Source organism: Schistocerca nitens, chromosome 2 (assembly GCF_023898315.1).
Source record: "Schistocerca nitens isolate TAMUIC-IGC-003100 chromosome 2, iqSchNite1.1, whole genome shotgun sequence".
NCBI lineage: Eukaryota > Metazoa > Arthropoda > Insecta > Orthoptera > Acrididae > Schistocerca > Schistocerca nitens.
In genome coordinates this window covers 467,084,508-467,098,139 of record NC_064615.1, presented here as the reverse complement: position 1 = coordinate 467,098,139, position 13,632 = coordinate 467,084,508, and the positions used below count along the sequence as shown (strand labels likewise).

General features: G+C 41.6%; 1 protein-coding gene across 2 annotated transcripts in view; it reads left to right on the top strand.

Moving 5' to 3' along the window:
• LOC126236376 (guanine nucleotide-binding protein G(o) subunit alpha-like) overlaps positions 1 to 13,632 on the top strand; it is an 85,121-nt gene that overhangs the window by 19,655 nt on the left and 51,834 nt on the right. For both annotated transcript variants that reach the window (XM_049945632.1, XM_049945633.1), the window contains exons 4-5: positions 9,912 to 10,040; positions 10,130 to 10,244. In XM_049945632.1, coding sequence (XP_049801589.1) covers positions 9,912 to 10,040; positions 10,130 to 10,244 — 244 coding nt within the window. The remainder of the gene's footprint in view (positions 1 to 9,911; positions 10,041 to 10,129; positions 10,245 to 13,632) is intronic.

Here is a 13,632-nt window from a genome sequence, read left to right as displayed (position 1 = left end):
GAAATGCCACGATCAGGAATCAAAAATGGATTACCGTTTTGGTACTCTAATGCCTTGACCACTCGGCCATCGACCTTGCTTTGCTGGACACAGAATAGCGAATACCCAAGCCACAGTATAAAAACACAAAAAATGTTAATAACTTGAACTTTATTAACTTTGGACTCCATATAAAAATTGTTTGTATTTAGATGACCTTCAGATGTATAGCTTTGAAAATATGATTTTTTTGTCATTAACTTTGACCTTTAGTCAGAGAGGCTGGGAAAAAGCCATGACATTTGTCTCTTTATTTGCAGTACAGAATGTCCTACAAAACCTGATCAAAATCAGTGACCCACAGGTTGGACTCTCCCCTTGTGAGACACCAGGGGGCATTCCTAAGTGACCAGTCAGTGAGTAAGAGGGGATGGTAGGTGACTCCAGAAAGGCACAGGAGATCTTGTTTTGCACAAGGTGTGGATAGTAATGTTGCTTTGTCAAGGCTTCAGTTAGGCTCTTAACATGTTTGTAGAGCGACTGCTTGTCACTGCAGATGTGGCAGTCAAGGCTGACTAAATATACAGGAACTTATTGGTGTAATGGTTAGCAGTTCACAAAATACTGATATTATTGGTGGTTGTTGTGTTCAAAGTGTTTGGAGGCACTGACGGACCCATCCATGAGGTGGAGGTCGGCACCAGGGAATGTGGCTTGTTTGGCTGAGCAGGTTCAGGTGAAGCAAATGGAGGAGAAGGTGTTGAGCTTCTGTAGGAATGTTGATACGGCATTCTCACCCTTTGTCCAGATCATAAAGATGTCATCACTGTCTCTGAGCCAGATGAGGGGATTGGGATTCTTCTAGAAGGCCGATGGATTGTTTGGTGTATTTGCCTGTGCCTGCATTGCAGATTTGTTTGTAGGTAATGCCTTCAAAGAAGAATTAGTTATGCGCAAAGTTGTGACTCAGCTCGGTGGCTGATGGGAGCGACACCAAAGGCATTTCCCATTTACAGCCACTCCCATAAGCCAGGGCGCCGAGTGTCAACTTTGTTTGCGTGTTAATAGGTCATGGTGACCGTGGAGGAGGTAGGAGTCAGTTGGGCATTAGGAAAGGTAATGTTCAGTAGCGGCAAGGCCTTGGGCATGGGGGTAGACAGAGGTGACATCAACAGTGATGAGCAGGGCACTAGGTGATAAAGGAGCAGAAACTGCAGAAAGCCAGCAATGGAAATGATTAGTGTATTTTATATATAAGGGTAAGTAATGGGTAATAAGCTGAAGATGGTGGTCCTTAAGGACAGAGATCTTGTGAGGGCACAGTATCCAACCATAATGTGATGTCCTAATTGGTTAGTCTGAATCTCTACCCTTGTGGACCAACACCTTCAGCTTATTATCTTTCTATCAGGGTGCAGTATCCAGTTGCAATGGAGGTCCTGGGTCATTGCTTCTAAATATAATACATGGTTGTTATTGTATTTATTAGATATTGGCTGATGTTGCAGGCAGCATCATTTGTCCTTGTTACAGTAACCACACTCTCATAATTACTGATTTTGGAGATGTTTTTGTTAACTTTTGAAAACTATTTTGGATTGGTTTGACACAAACTAATGTAAACACTTCACGAGTACATCTTCATGTAGAAAACTTAGGTTTTTGATCTTGGCTTCACCCACAAAGATTAACTTTTTGGTACGTGAATTTTTTGTGATATGGCAATCAATACATTTATGTTTGTGGACTTTGGTTTTATTATTTTGTGACATACATTAGTTTTACCAGACAACAGATGAAATATTTCTTCTTTACCATTTGAATTGCTGGTTATACACACATTATTGCCGGACTTCTTATTATAACTACTCCAATGATGAGCATTGTGTAAGATTACACATTTCTTGTTGTCACAGTCCCTTACAACGTATTTCACACAAAAATGGTATGTAGATTGTGTACTGACATTTTCTGAGACAGAGTGTTTGTCCTTCACTTCTTTGCATTTCTTCAGGTGTGCTTTATGTTCAGTGTGTATGTCCATAAAATTTCTTATTGTGTTTCTTGAACACATATTAATAGAGAGTGGTCAGCTAATAACAAAATCAGGAGATCTTCATTATGAACACTCGTATTTGGTGGCATCTTACACACAATCAGTGATTTACCCTTCTTTTAATTCCATTTTTCTTGTTTCTCGTTAACAATTATCAGTGAAAATATGATGTTGAACTACTGTTATATTTCTCTCACACACATATTTACCACTATAACAGAATAGTGTGCCTTGGTTTGCTAGCAGACACCATAAAAATACCAAATGCTGTATTTGGGGAATACTGTAACAAATGTGGATCAAATCATGTGATGCTACTTGCAAAGGAATGATATAAGACAGAGTGGAGGTATTGTTTGTGGTAGAGTTATTTACTTCTGGGGAAGAAGTGCATAATAAAGGCATTAATACAACGTAAAGATGTGTTTTAAAAAGTGATTTCTTGGGGGGAGGGGAGAACACATGAGAGAGAGAGACATTAATTGACTGTCGGTTCTAAGTAGTTGTGGCATTTATTTCATTGCTAACAGCAGACCTATTCATTTTCTGTATGGCTGCGAAAGCAACTTCAAATTGTATCCAAGTAACATATGGATAATAGTAGAGCTATAAGCTATAGCTCAGTCAACTCATCTGTTTAGATGCAGTTCGTTATTGCCCTTAACGTTAAATAATTCCTCCTTATTAAAGCCCGTCCTTATTTATTTATTTATTTTCCAATTAATTGACCCTCACAGTAACATTCCCAACAAGAATAGACGGACACAGTGTAACAGCAATTGATAATGTCTCTCATGAAGTAGATATAAGATCCATAAAAAATAGTTTCCCATACCATGATGATCAAATGGTAGCAATAACGTCTCCATGTCAATTAGGTTTAACTAAGAAAGGAAAAGGAAAATGTCACAGAATTCTAAATCCGAACTCAGTTACATTGTTCACATAGAATTTACAGGATCAAAAATGGGGGAATTTTACCAAGGACACACGATAAATGAGAAATTTAATTATTTCCTAAACATATATTTACATTATGAATGCAGTTTTCCTGTAGAACAGATAAGGGAAATTTACAGTGGAAGCCGAGGAAAAGGATGGCTGGCAACTGACATCAAAACATTTTGTGCAGGGAAGAGAGCTTTATTTAGTGCCAAGGAGTTGTTCTGATCAATGCACCATAAACAGTAGTGCAATGTTCTTCAGTGTTCCATCAAAAAGGCAAAAACCATGTACTGTGCACAAAAAATTCCAAGAACAAGACAAGGACAGTTTGGAACTTTATTAAGATTAAATGATTAAACTCTTGAATGGCAATAGCAGCAAGGCAGATAATACAAAATTAAAATTAATGGCTGCTAAATTCAAAGAATTTTTCCTGACAGTAGCTGAAAACACAAGGACAAAAAATCATTTGTGAAAAGTAGATCCAATAAGCTTACTTTGTCAGACAATACGTACTCCACCACCCTAATCAATGTCTTCGATTCATCAATTAGAGATCACAAAAATCATGAGGTCACTAAAAAGTAGTAACTCTTCTAGCCCTGTTGGTATCTCAGCTGGAGTACTAAAATCTTTTGCTGACTTGGTAGCAGCCACTCTCAAGTTACCCATGTAATCAATCACAGAGTCAAGAAGTATATCCTGAAAAAGTTAAGCATACATTGATAACACTAATGTAAGAAAGTTGAGTGAAGCAACTGGTATCTAATTATAGACCAATGTCACTCTTTCCTGTGTTCTCAATATGTTTGAGAAACTGCCTTACAACAACTTTATTGCGAATAACTTTTCAACAACAGCTCAGTTTGACTTCCATAGAAGCTTGCCTACTGAGAAGGCAATATAAGAGTTCACAATTTCAATTCTGCTATAACTAAACAACAAAAACTACCCTGTTAGCATTTTCTGACATGCCGATGGCATTAATGGTCTTCCCCTTCTCGGATGGAGTTATATTTTGACAACAGAAAACAAAGGATCATATTAGTTAACGATACAGCATGAATATGACCAAATTCAGAGTGGAGAAATTTTAAGTATGGTGTGCTGTAAGGTTTGCTTGGACTCTTCCTGTTATTGGTCTACTTCAGGGGCTGTGAAACTTTTCCTCTGATGGAAAAACTTGAGAATCCTGGTACTTTGATTGAACACCTTGTTTATTTTGAAAGTTAATAAAATTTTTAAAAATGAGGAAAAACTTGTTTTATTTAGTGATTTCTTCAATTTTAAATCATAACTAGTAACATATAAATCATAATAAATTTAAAAAAAAGACAAAGAACAGTATATCATTAATAGTTTTTTTTGTAAAGATAATGTAATTGAATAGATAAAAAATCTACTCACCCAGCAGTGACAGGAGAACACACATATAAAAAGTATTAAAGTCTGCAAGCTTTCAGAGTCTGTGGCTCCTTCTTCTGGCAGAATGATTGACAGGGAAGAAAGAAGGGTGAACAGAAAGCAATGATCAGGTTTGGGAAAAGTCACCCAGAACCCCAGGTTAGAGGAGACTTACCAGACAGGATAAGAAGGAAAGTCTAATTATTGGGGACTGCACCGGGCGAGATTCAAAAACCTAAGAGCTTAAAGGCAGAAGATGAGCACGTCCTATAAACACTAGTGTTCTACGGAACACAGTTTGGGAAACCTTGGTCTACATAAGTGACTCACTGAGGACATTAGAGGATTTTCAGAAACTGTAATGTTTGCCGATGGAACAAGTATATTAATAAAAAGTCTGAGCACATCCACACCAGACACAACCAGGATAATGGTGGAACAATCTTACAACTGGTTTATAGCTGGCACTTAAACGCTTACTCTTGCAGAAACTCGGCTTATGCAATTGAAGACAAATAGAAATGACTTAGAGGTACCAGAAGTAGAGATCAATGAGCACATACTGGATGAGGCTCCATGTTTGAAGTTCCTGGGTATCCAGATGGACACTGAAGTGAGGTGGTTCCAGCATGTGGATAAGTTAACCAAAAAGCTCTGTTCTGGCTGCTGTGCACTCTCTGGGTTGACCCTCAGGCAAGATTGCTAACATAATCTGCATACTTTCACTCAGTTCTGGCCTATGGAATAATTTTATGGGGTATTGTAGCCAAGGTGCAAAAAGTCGTTTTTGTAGAGTAACATGCAATAAGAATATTGTCTGAAGTTGATAATCAAATAACCAAACATATTGCAGAAGCCTCTTCAGAGACCTAGGGATTCTTACACTTATATGCCAATACATACACCCCCTAAGGTGTTTGTGCTTAATAACAGGTGCGAATTTAGGACAACTACACATCCCCCTCTATGATTAAGAATGGAGTTGTATCATGGGGCAAAAGTGTATAACCAGTTGCCAATAGACATCAGGGAGGAAATTTAAAACCCACAAATATTTAAAAACAAAATAAAATAATATGTCATTAGATGCTCCATCTTCAATATAACTGAGTATTTGAACTCATGAATATAAATTCTGCCTAGCTCTAATATTTGTTCCAGGTAGATCTTAATTTTTGCAGCAAATAGGCAGCTAACATTGGTCTGTGTAAAGTTAAAATATTTTGAAGTAGTAGCTGTGTTTCTGATCCTAACTTACATATATACACTAGAAGTAATCACCATTTATCCGTTTGAGTAGATTAGCATCAGTCGTAGTTTGTTGTTTTTATACTTTACAGAAGTGGCCAGCCGTGGTTGCGTTTACTTGTTAATGAATAGCTTGACTTGTTCTCCATCCCTGATAGCTCTACTTCATGATGGTATTGAGAGGATACACTTGCTTCCTAGACTGTTAACTTGACCTACTGTTTCCATGTGGACTGACACAACATATTTTGGTTCACGTGTAATGGCTGCCGACATGGTTTCCATTCTGGATGTTGTTTGAAACTCTTTTAAGTCCACTTACTAAGAAGAATATCACAGTGGTTACTTTGCGTTCCTTACTTGTGTAGTCCTTTTGTCTTCAGTGTGATTCACATTTTAGACGACTTACGCACATTCACAATTCATCTAATATTAATTTGAAAATAAACAAATCACCTTTTGTTGCTGTTGTTGTTGTCTTTAGTCCTGAGACTGGTTTGATGCAGCTCTTCATGCCACTCTATCCTGTGCAAGCTTCATCTCCCAATACTTACTGCAACCTACATCCTTCTGAATCTGCTTAGTGTATTCATCTCTTGGTCTCCGTCTACAATTTTTACCCTCCACGCTGCCCTCCAATGCTAAATTTGTGATCCCTTGATGCCTCAGAACATGTCCTACCAACCGGTCCCTTCTTCTTGTCAAGATGTGCCACAAACTCCTCTTCCCCCCAATTCTATTCAATACCTCCTCATTAGTTATGTGATCTACCCATCTAATCTTCAGCATTCTTCTGTAGCACCACATTTTGAAAGCTTCTATTCTCTTCTTGTCTAAACTATTTATTGTCCATGTTTCACTTCCATACATGGCTACACTCCATACAAATACTTTCAGAAACGACTTCCTGACACTTAAATCAATACTCGATGGTAACAAATTTCTCTTCTTCAGAAACGCTTTCCTTGCCATTGCCAGTCTACATTTGATATCCTCTCTACTTCGACCATCATCAGTTATTTTGCTCCCCGAATAGCAAAACTCCTTTAATACTTTAAGTGCCTCATTTCCTAATCTAATTCTTGCAGCATCACCCGACTTGATTCGACTGCATTCCATTGTCCTTGTTTTGCCTTTGTTGATGTTCATCTTATATCCTCCTTTAAAGACACTGTCCATTCCGTTCAACTGCTCTTCCAAGTCCTTTGCTGTCTCTGACAGAATTACAATGTCATCGGTGAACCTCAAAGTTTTTATTTCTTCTCCATGGATTTTAGTACCTACTCCGAACTTTTCTTTTGTTTCCTTTACTGCTTGCTCAATATACAGATTGAATAACATCGGGGACAGGCTACAACCCTGTCTCACTCCCTTGCCAACCGCTGCTTCCCTTTCATGCCCCTCGACTCTCATAACTGCCATCTGGTTTCTGTACAAATTGTAAATAGCCTTTCGCTCCCTGTATTTTACCCCTGCCACCTTTAGAATTTGAAAGAGAGTATTCCAGTCAACATTGTCAAAAGATTTCTCTAAGTCTACAAATGCTAGAAATGTAGGTTTGCCTTTTGTTAATCTATTTTCTAAGATAAGTCCTAGGGTCAGTATTGCCTCATGTATCCCAACATTTCTGCAGAATCCAAACTGATCTTCGCCGAGGTCGGCTTCTACCAGTTTTTCCATTCATCTGTAAAGAATTTGCGTTAGTATTTTGCAGCTGTGACTTATTAAACTGATAGTTCGATAATTTTCACATCTGTCAACACCTGCTTTCTTTGTGATTGGAATTATTATATTCTTCTTGAAGTCTGAGGGAATTTTGCCTGTCTCATACATCTTGCTCACCAGATGGTAGAGTTTTGTCAGGACTGGCTCTCCCAAGGCCGTCAGTAGTTCCAATGGAATGTTGTCTACTCCCGGGGCCTTGTTTCGGCTCAGGTCTTTCAGTGCTCTGTCAAACTCTTCACGCAGTATCGTATCTCCCATTTCATCTTCATCTACATCCTCTTCCATTTCCATAATATTGTCCTCAAGTACATCACCCTTGTATAGACCCTCTATATACTCCTTCCACCTTTCTGCTTTCCCTTCTTTGCTTAGAACTGGGTTTCCATCTGAGCTCTTGATATTCATACAAGTGGCTCTCTTTTCTCCAAAGGTCTCTTTAATTTTCCTGTAGGCAGTATCTATCTTACCCCTAGTGAGATAAGCCTCTACATCCTTACATTTGTCCTCTAGCCATCCCTGCTTAGCCATTTTGCACTTCCTGTCGATCTCATTTTTGAGACGTTTGTATTCCCTTTTGCTTGCTTCATTTACTCCATTTTTATATTTTCTCCTTTCATCAATTAAATTCAATATTTCTTCTGTTACCCAAGGATTTCCACTAGCTCTCGTCTTTTTGCCTACTTGATCCTCTGCTTCCTTCACTACTTCATCCCTCAGAGCTACCCATTCTTCTTCTACTGTATTTCTTTCCCCCATTCCTGTCAATTGTTCTCTTACGCTCTCCCTGAAACTCTGTACAACCTCTGGTTTAGTCAGTTTATCCAGGTCCCATCTCCTTAAATTCCCACCTTTTTGCAGTTTCTTCAGTTTTAATCTGCAGTTCATGACCAATAGATTGTGGTCAGAGTCCCCATCTGCCCCTGGAAATGTCTTACAATTTAAAACCTGATTCCTAAATCTCTGTCTTACCATTATATAATCTATCTGATACCTTCTAGTATCTCCAGGATTCTTCCATGTATACAACCTTCTTTTATGATTCTTGAACCAAGTGTAGCTATGATTAAGTTGTGCTCTGTGCAAAATTCTACCAGACGGCTTCCTCTTTCATTTCTCTCCCCCAATCCATATTCACCCACTATGCTTCCTTCTCTCCCTTTTCCTACTCTCGAATTCCAGTCACCCGTGACTATTAAATTTTCATCTCCCTTCACTACCTAAATAATTTCTTTTATTTCATCATACATTTCATCAATTTCTTAATCATCTACAGAGCTAGTCGGCATATAAACTTGTACTACTGTAGTAGGCATGGGCTTTGTGTCTATCTTGGCCACAATAATGCGTTCACTATGCTGTTTGTAGTAGCTAACCCCCTATTTTTTTATTCATTATTAAACCTACTCCTGCATTACCCCTATTTGATTTTGTATTTATAACCCTGTATTCACCTGACGAAAAGTCTTGTTCCTCCTGCCACCGAACTTCACTAATTCCCACTATATCTAACTTCAACCTATCCATTTCCCTTTTTAAATTTTCTAACCTACCTGCCCGATTAAGGGATCTGACATTCCACGCTCCGATCCGTAGAATGCCAGTTTTCTTTCTCCTGATAACGACGTCCTCTTGAGTAGTCCCCGCCCGGAGATCCGAATGGGGGACTATTTTACCTCCGGAATATTTTACCCAAGAGGACGCCATCATCATTCAATCATACAGTAAAGCTGCATGCCCTCGGGAAAAATTACTGCTGTAGTTTCCCCTTGCTTTCAGCCTTTTGTTGCTAGTATTACAAAATATCCTTGAGTTTGAACTAGTTCATAAGCCAGTGTAATTGAAAAGAATAATATCAAGTAGATGGTTATCAACAGGACTAATCCTTTTCAGGCAAGAAATAACATGTCAGAAAAAATTTGAAACAATGTATTGTTATTATATTTTAGAATGCAATTTTTGGTGAATAGAAGTCTATGTTGTTGTTAAGGTACGCAGTTCATTGTAGGGGAAAGTTTATCATCACTTCCATAACACTGGCTCATAGCACGCCCCCCCCCCCCCCCCCCAATCCCCCAAGGCACACCTCCACCATAGCTTGTAGAGTGAGTGAATGCAGGCTATTTTGCTGGAAATTAGTTCACACAGTCTCCTTGAACTTGGCCTCACTGCTCCCTAAACTGGACTATTATAAGCCAGAAATGTGTTTGTCATCTGTTGCAAACAGTACTGTAGTAGTATAGTGTTTCAGTATTATTTTATGTCTCATTTTCTATTTGATGTTGATGTTTTTTTGAAAATTGATCCGTGGGATTTCTTAAGTAGGTTTTTGTGATGTGTTCGTAAAATTTGAAAATAGAAGAAAAGTAATCACAACAACAGAAAAATGTAGGTAGTCAGCAGTAATTAATGAAAAATAGTGACCATTTTTTCTGCTGTTGGAAACTGTTTGCTCTATATTTTACTGTCATACTATTACCATGGATTCATTTTCATTTTTTCATGTCAGCAGGGTTTTGTTGTAAATTTTATTTCAGTAGCCATATTTTTGTTTTAGTTTATTTGAAAACATGGATCGAATCTGTGATGAAAAATATGTGCCAACACCAACAGATGTCTTAAGGGCAAGGGTTCGCACAAATGGCATCATTGAAACACACTTCAAAATCAATGATGTTATTGTCAGGTATGCCTGTAGCTGCAAATATCAGGTACCAACTTTAATATTACGTATAAATATAACATCCACTAGTGTTCTTTCTTAACTCTTTGCAGCATGTTTGATGTTGGGGGGCAGCGATCTCAGAGAAGAAAATGGATCTACTGTTTTGACAATGTCAGGGCTGTGATGTTCGTTGTTTCACTCAGTGGTTATGATATGACGTTACTGGTGAGTTGCTTTAAAATTCAGTTCAGAGATTTGAAAAATAAATTTGTAATAATTTATGATTTCCTTATGTATGGTATATGTTTTCAAAATTTGGCATCATAGGAAAGGTTCTAGAGTATTGCTTAAGTGTGTGGGACCCATATCAAATTGGACTAACAGGGGATATTGAACATATACAGTGATGGACAGCACAAATGGTTACAGGTTTGTGTAATCTGTGGGAGAGAGTCACAGACATACTGAAGGGACTGAACTGGAACACTCTTGAAGAGAGATGTAAAATATCACGAGAAAGTCTATTAACAAAGTCTTAAGAATTGGCTTTAAATGATTACTCTAGGAATATACTTAAGTTCCCTATTGCAGTAGCCACCAGAAAGATCGCGGGAGGCGCACATTGGCACGGCGCGTCATGGATGGTAGTTGCCGCAAGTAGAGTCCCGTCCACCAGAGGGCACGCGAGAATTCGGACGCGACCTCTGCTGGCATAACAACAACAACAACTCCGGCAGCACGGGCCGTGCCCAGTCAGTTAACATCGGGCATGCCTAGGACACAGTCCCGGTCTACGCTAAGTGAAGTGCGACGTAAACGTGAACAGTGTTACTACACAATTGGCGACGAGTAGGGTCGTTCTTTCACGTGTTGCGTCGTTGCTCTGGTTTCGCAGCTTCTCCACGGCATGGAGGATTTGGTGCGAGTTTTGGTTGCGCAGCAGATGGAGCTCATGGCCACCATGAAACAAGTGCTTCCGGCGTTGCTCTCCATGCCGTCTGCTCTGGCGCAGTTCCCTCCTCCCTTTCCCCCGTATGACGAGACGGCGGAGGATTGGGACGCATATGAACATCGCCTTCGGCAGCATTTCCAGGCATTTCATGTTGCCGATGCGGAGGTATGTCGTGCTCTCTTCTTGTCTTGGATATCTCCCTCGCTGTATCAAGTTTTGTGGCAGCTAGCGCCATTGCAGGAACCCGCGTCCTTGTCTTTTGACGCATTGTGTTCATTGCTGTCTTCATATTATCGCCACCACAGGCATGTTGTGGTGGGTAGGGTCGAGTTCTATCAATGCAAGAAGCAGCCCCATCAGTCTTACCGGGCATGGGCCGCTACCCTGCACGGTCTTAGTCGCAAGTGTCATTTTGTCATGGAGCAGTCGTGAGAGTCGTATGCCCACGTTATGGTACGCGACGTCATTGTTCATTCGGGCCCTGATAGGGAGGTCCGGCAATGGGCCCTGCAGCTAGAAGACCCTTCCCTCGAGGAAGTCCTGTCCATTGCTCAATCGTATGAAGTCTCTCACGCAGCAGGTCAACAGCTGGAAGCGTGGTGCGACGTCGCGGAGGTTCAGGGTGGCGCGGCCGCGTCCACTGTGTCCAGGGTGGACGACGTGCGAGCGGTACAATCCGGCCGTTACGGCCGCTCCCGCATGGCGCGTAAACAGAATTCCGGCCGCCGGCCCCTGTTGCCGTCCTGTGCGTCGTGCTATATACATCATGATCGGTCAGAGTGCCCCCAGCGTTGGGCCGTTTGTCGCAAATGTAATAAAAAAGTCCTATTACTTTTATTGTTGTCAGTGATGCGAGCTCCGCTAACCTTTTTGGCCTGGATGCCTTTCAAGCTTTCGGTTTTTCTATCGCTGACACCATACAGTTGGTCTCCGAAGACGTTCCCTATCAATCATTGGAATCTTTGATCTCAGACTTTCCAGATATTTTTGAGGAGGGCCTGGGGCGTGTTTCAGATTTTGAAGCTCACTTAACGTTGAAGGCGTCGGCTCGCCCGCGTTTTCTACGCGCGAGGCAGATCCCCTTGGCTCTCCGCCCTCAGGTAAAGGAAGAGCTCGACCGGCTGACAGCCTTAGGGGTCGTTCTTCCCATTTCTTCCAGTGAGTGGGCTTCACCCCTCGTTATTGTAAGGAAGCTCTCGGGAAAATTACATCTTTGTGGCGATTTCAAGGCCACCATTAATTCCCAATTGGTGGTGGACACCTATCCTTTGCCTCGTGCTGATGAATTGTTCTCCGCCGTGGCGGGAGGCCAATATTTTTCGAAAATCGATCTGTCGGAGGCTTATCATCAGACACCACTTGATGAGGACTCCAAACGGCTGGCGGTCGTCAACACCCCGTTTGGCCTTTACCAATACCAGCGGTTGGCCTTTGGAATATCCAGTGCCCCGGCGATATTCCAGCGTTATCTTGACCATGTCACATCGACAATCCCTCATTGTATTAATTACCTGGATGACATAATTGTCACAGGCCGCAGCACGAAGGAACACTTGCACAACCTTCGCACCCTCTTTCTCAAATTCAGGTCTGTGGGCTTGCGTTGCAACCTGCGTAAGTCAACCTTCTTCCAACTGTCCATTGAGTATGTGGGTTACACCATCTCTCGGCACGGCATCCAGCCACTAGGAAGTTTGGTCCAAGGTATCGTCAACCTTCCTCGGCCCGCTTCGCTGAAAGAGTTACAAGCTTTTTTAGGCAAGATAGCCTATTACCACCGGTTCATTCCCAGGGCTTCCACTATAGCCCACCCCCTGTACTGCCTTCTGCACAAGGGTGTTCCTTTTGATTGGTTGCCTGTATGCGAGCGAGCGTTCACCTCGTTGAAGGGCCTCCTCATGTCAGTCCCTTGTTTGACTACTTTTGATCCCCATAAGCCGTTGGTCCTGGCTACAGATGCTTCGCAGTATGGGGTGGGGGCAGTCCTGGCCCATTGCAATGCAGATGGTTCCGAGCAGCCACTGGCGTTTGCGTCTAAAACGCTTAGTCCCGCGCAGGCCCATTATTCCCAGTTGGAAAAAGAGGCTTTGGCCATTGTCTACGCTGTTACCAAGTTTCACCCTTTCTTGTATGGCACGAAGTTTCAGTTAATCACTGACCATAAGCCGTTAATATCGTTATTTGGCCCCGCCTCTCAGATTCCGGATAGGGCGGCCCACAGACTACAGCGCTGGGCCTTGTTCCTCTCTAAGTACCATTATGACATTCATTTTCGCCCTACAGGACAGCATGCCAACGCCGACGCTCTTTCCCGTCTTCCGGTGGGCCCGGAACCTACGTTCGATCGAGAGGAGATTATGTGTTTTCATTTGGATGTGGCGTCCCGCCAAGCGGTTGACGGCTTCCCGATCACTAGTTCTCGAGTCGCCAGGGAAACGGCAGCTGACCCGGTACTCCGGCAAGTAGTTTGCCTCATTCAGCAGGGGTGGTCATCCCGCCTTCCGGGCTGGGCCTAGGACCCTCTTCGTAATTATTTTCTTCTACGAGACCGCCTCTCGGTCTTGGAAGGAGTTCTCCTTCTGGCTACCGATGATACAGCTCCTCGCGTGGTTGTTCCTGCAAGTTTACGAGGGGATGTCCTCACGTTATTACATGCGGGGC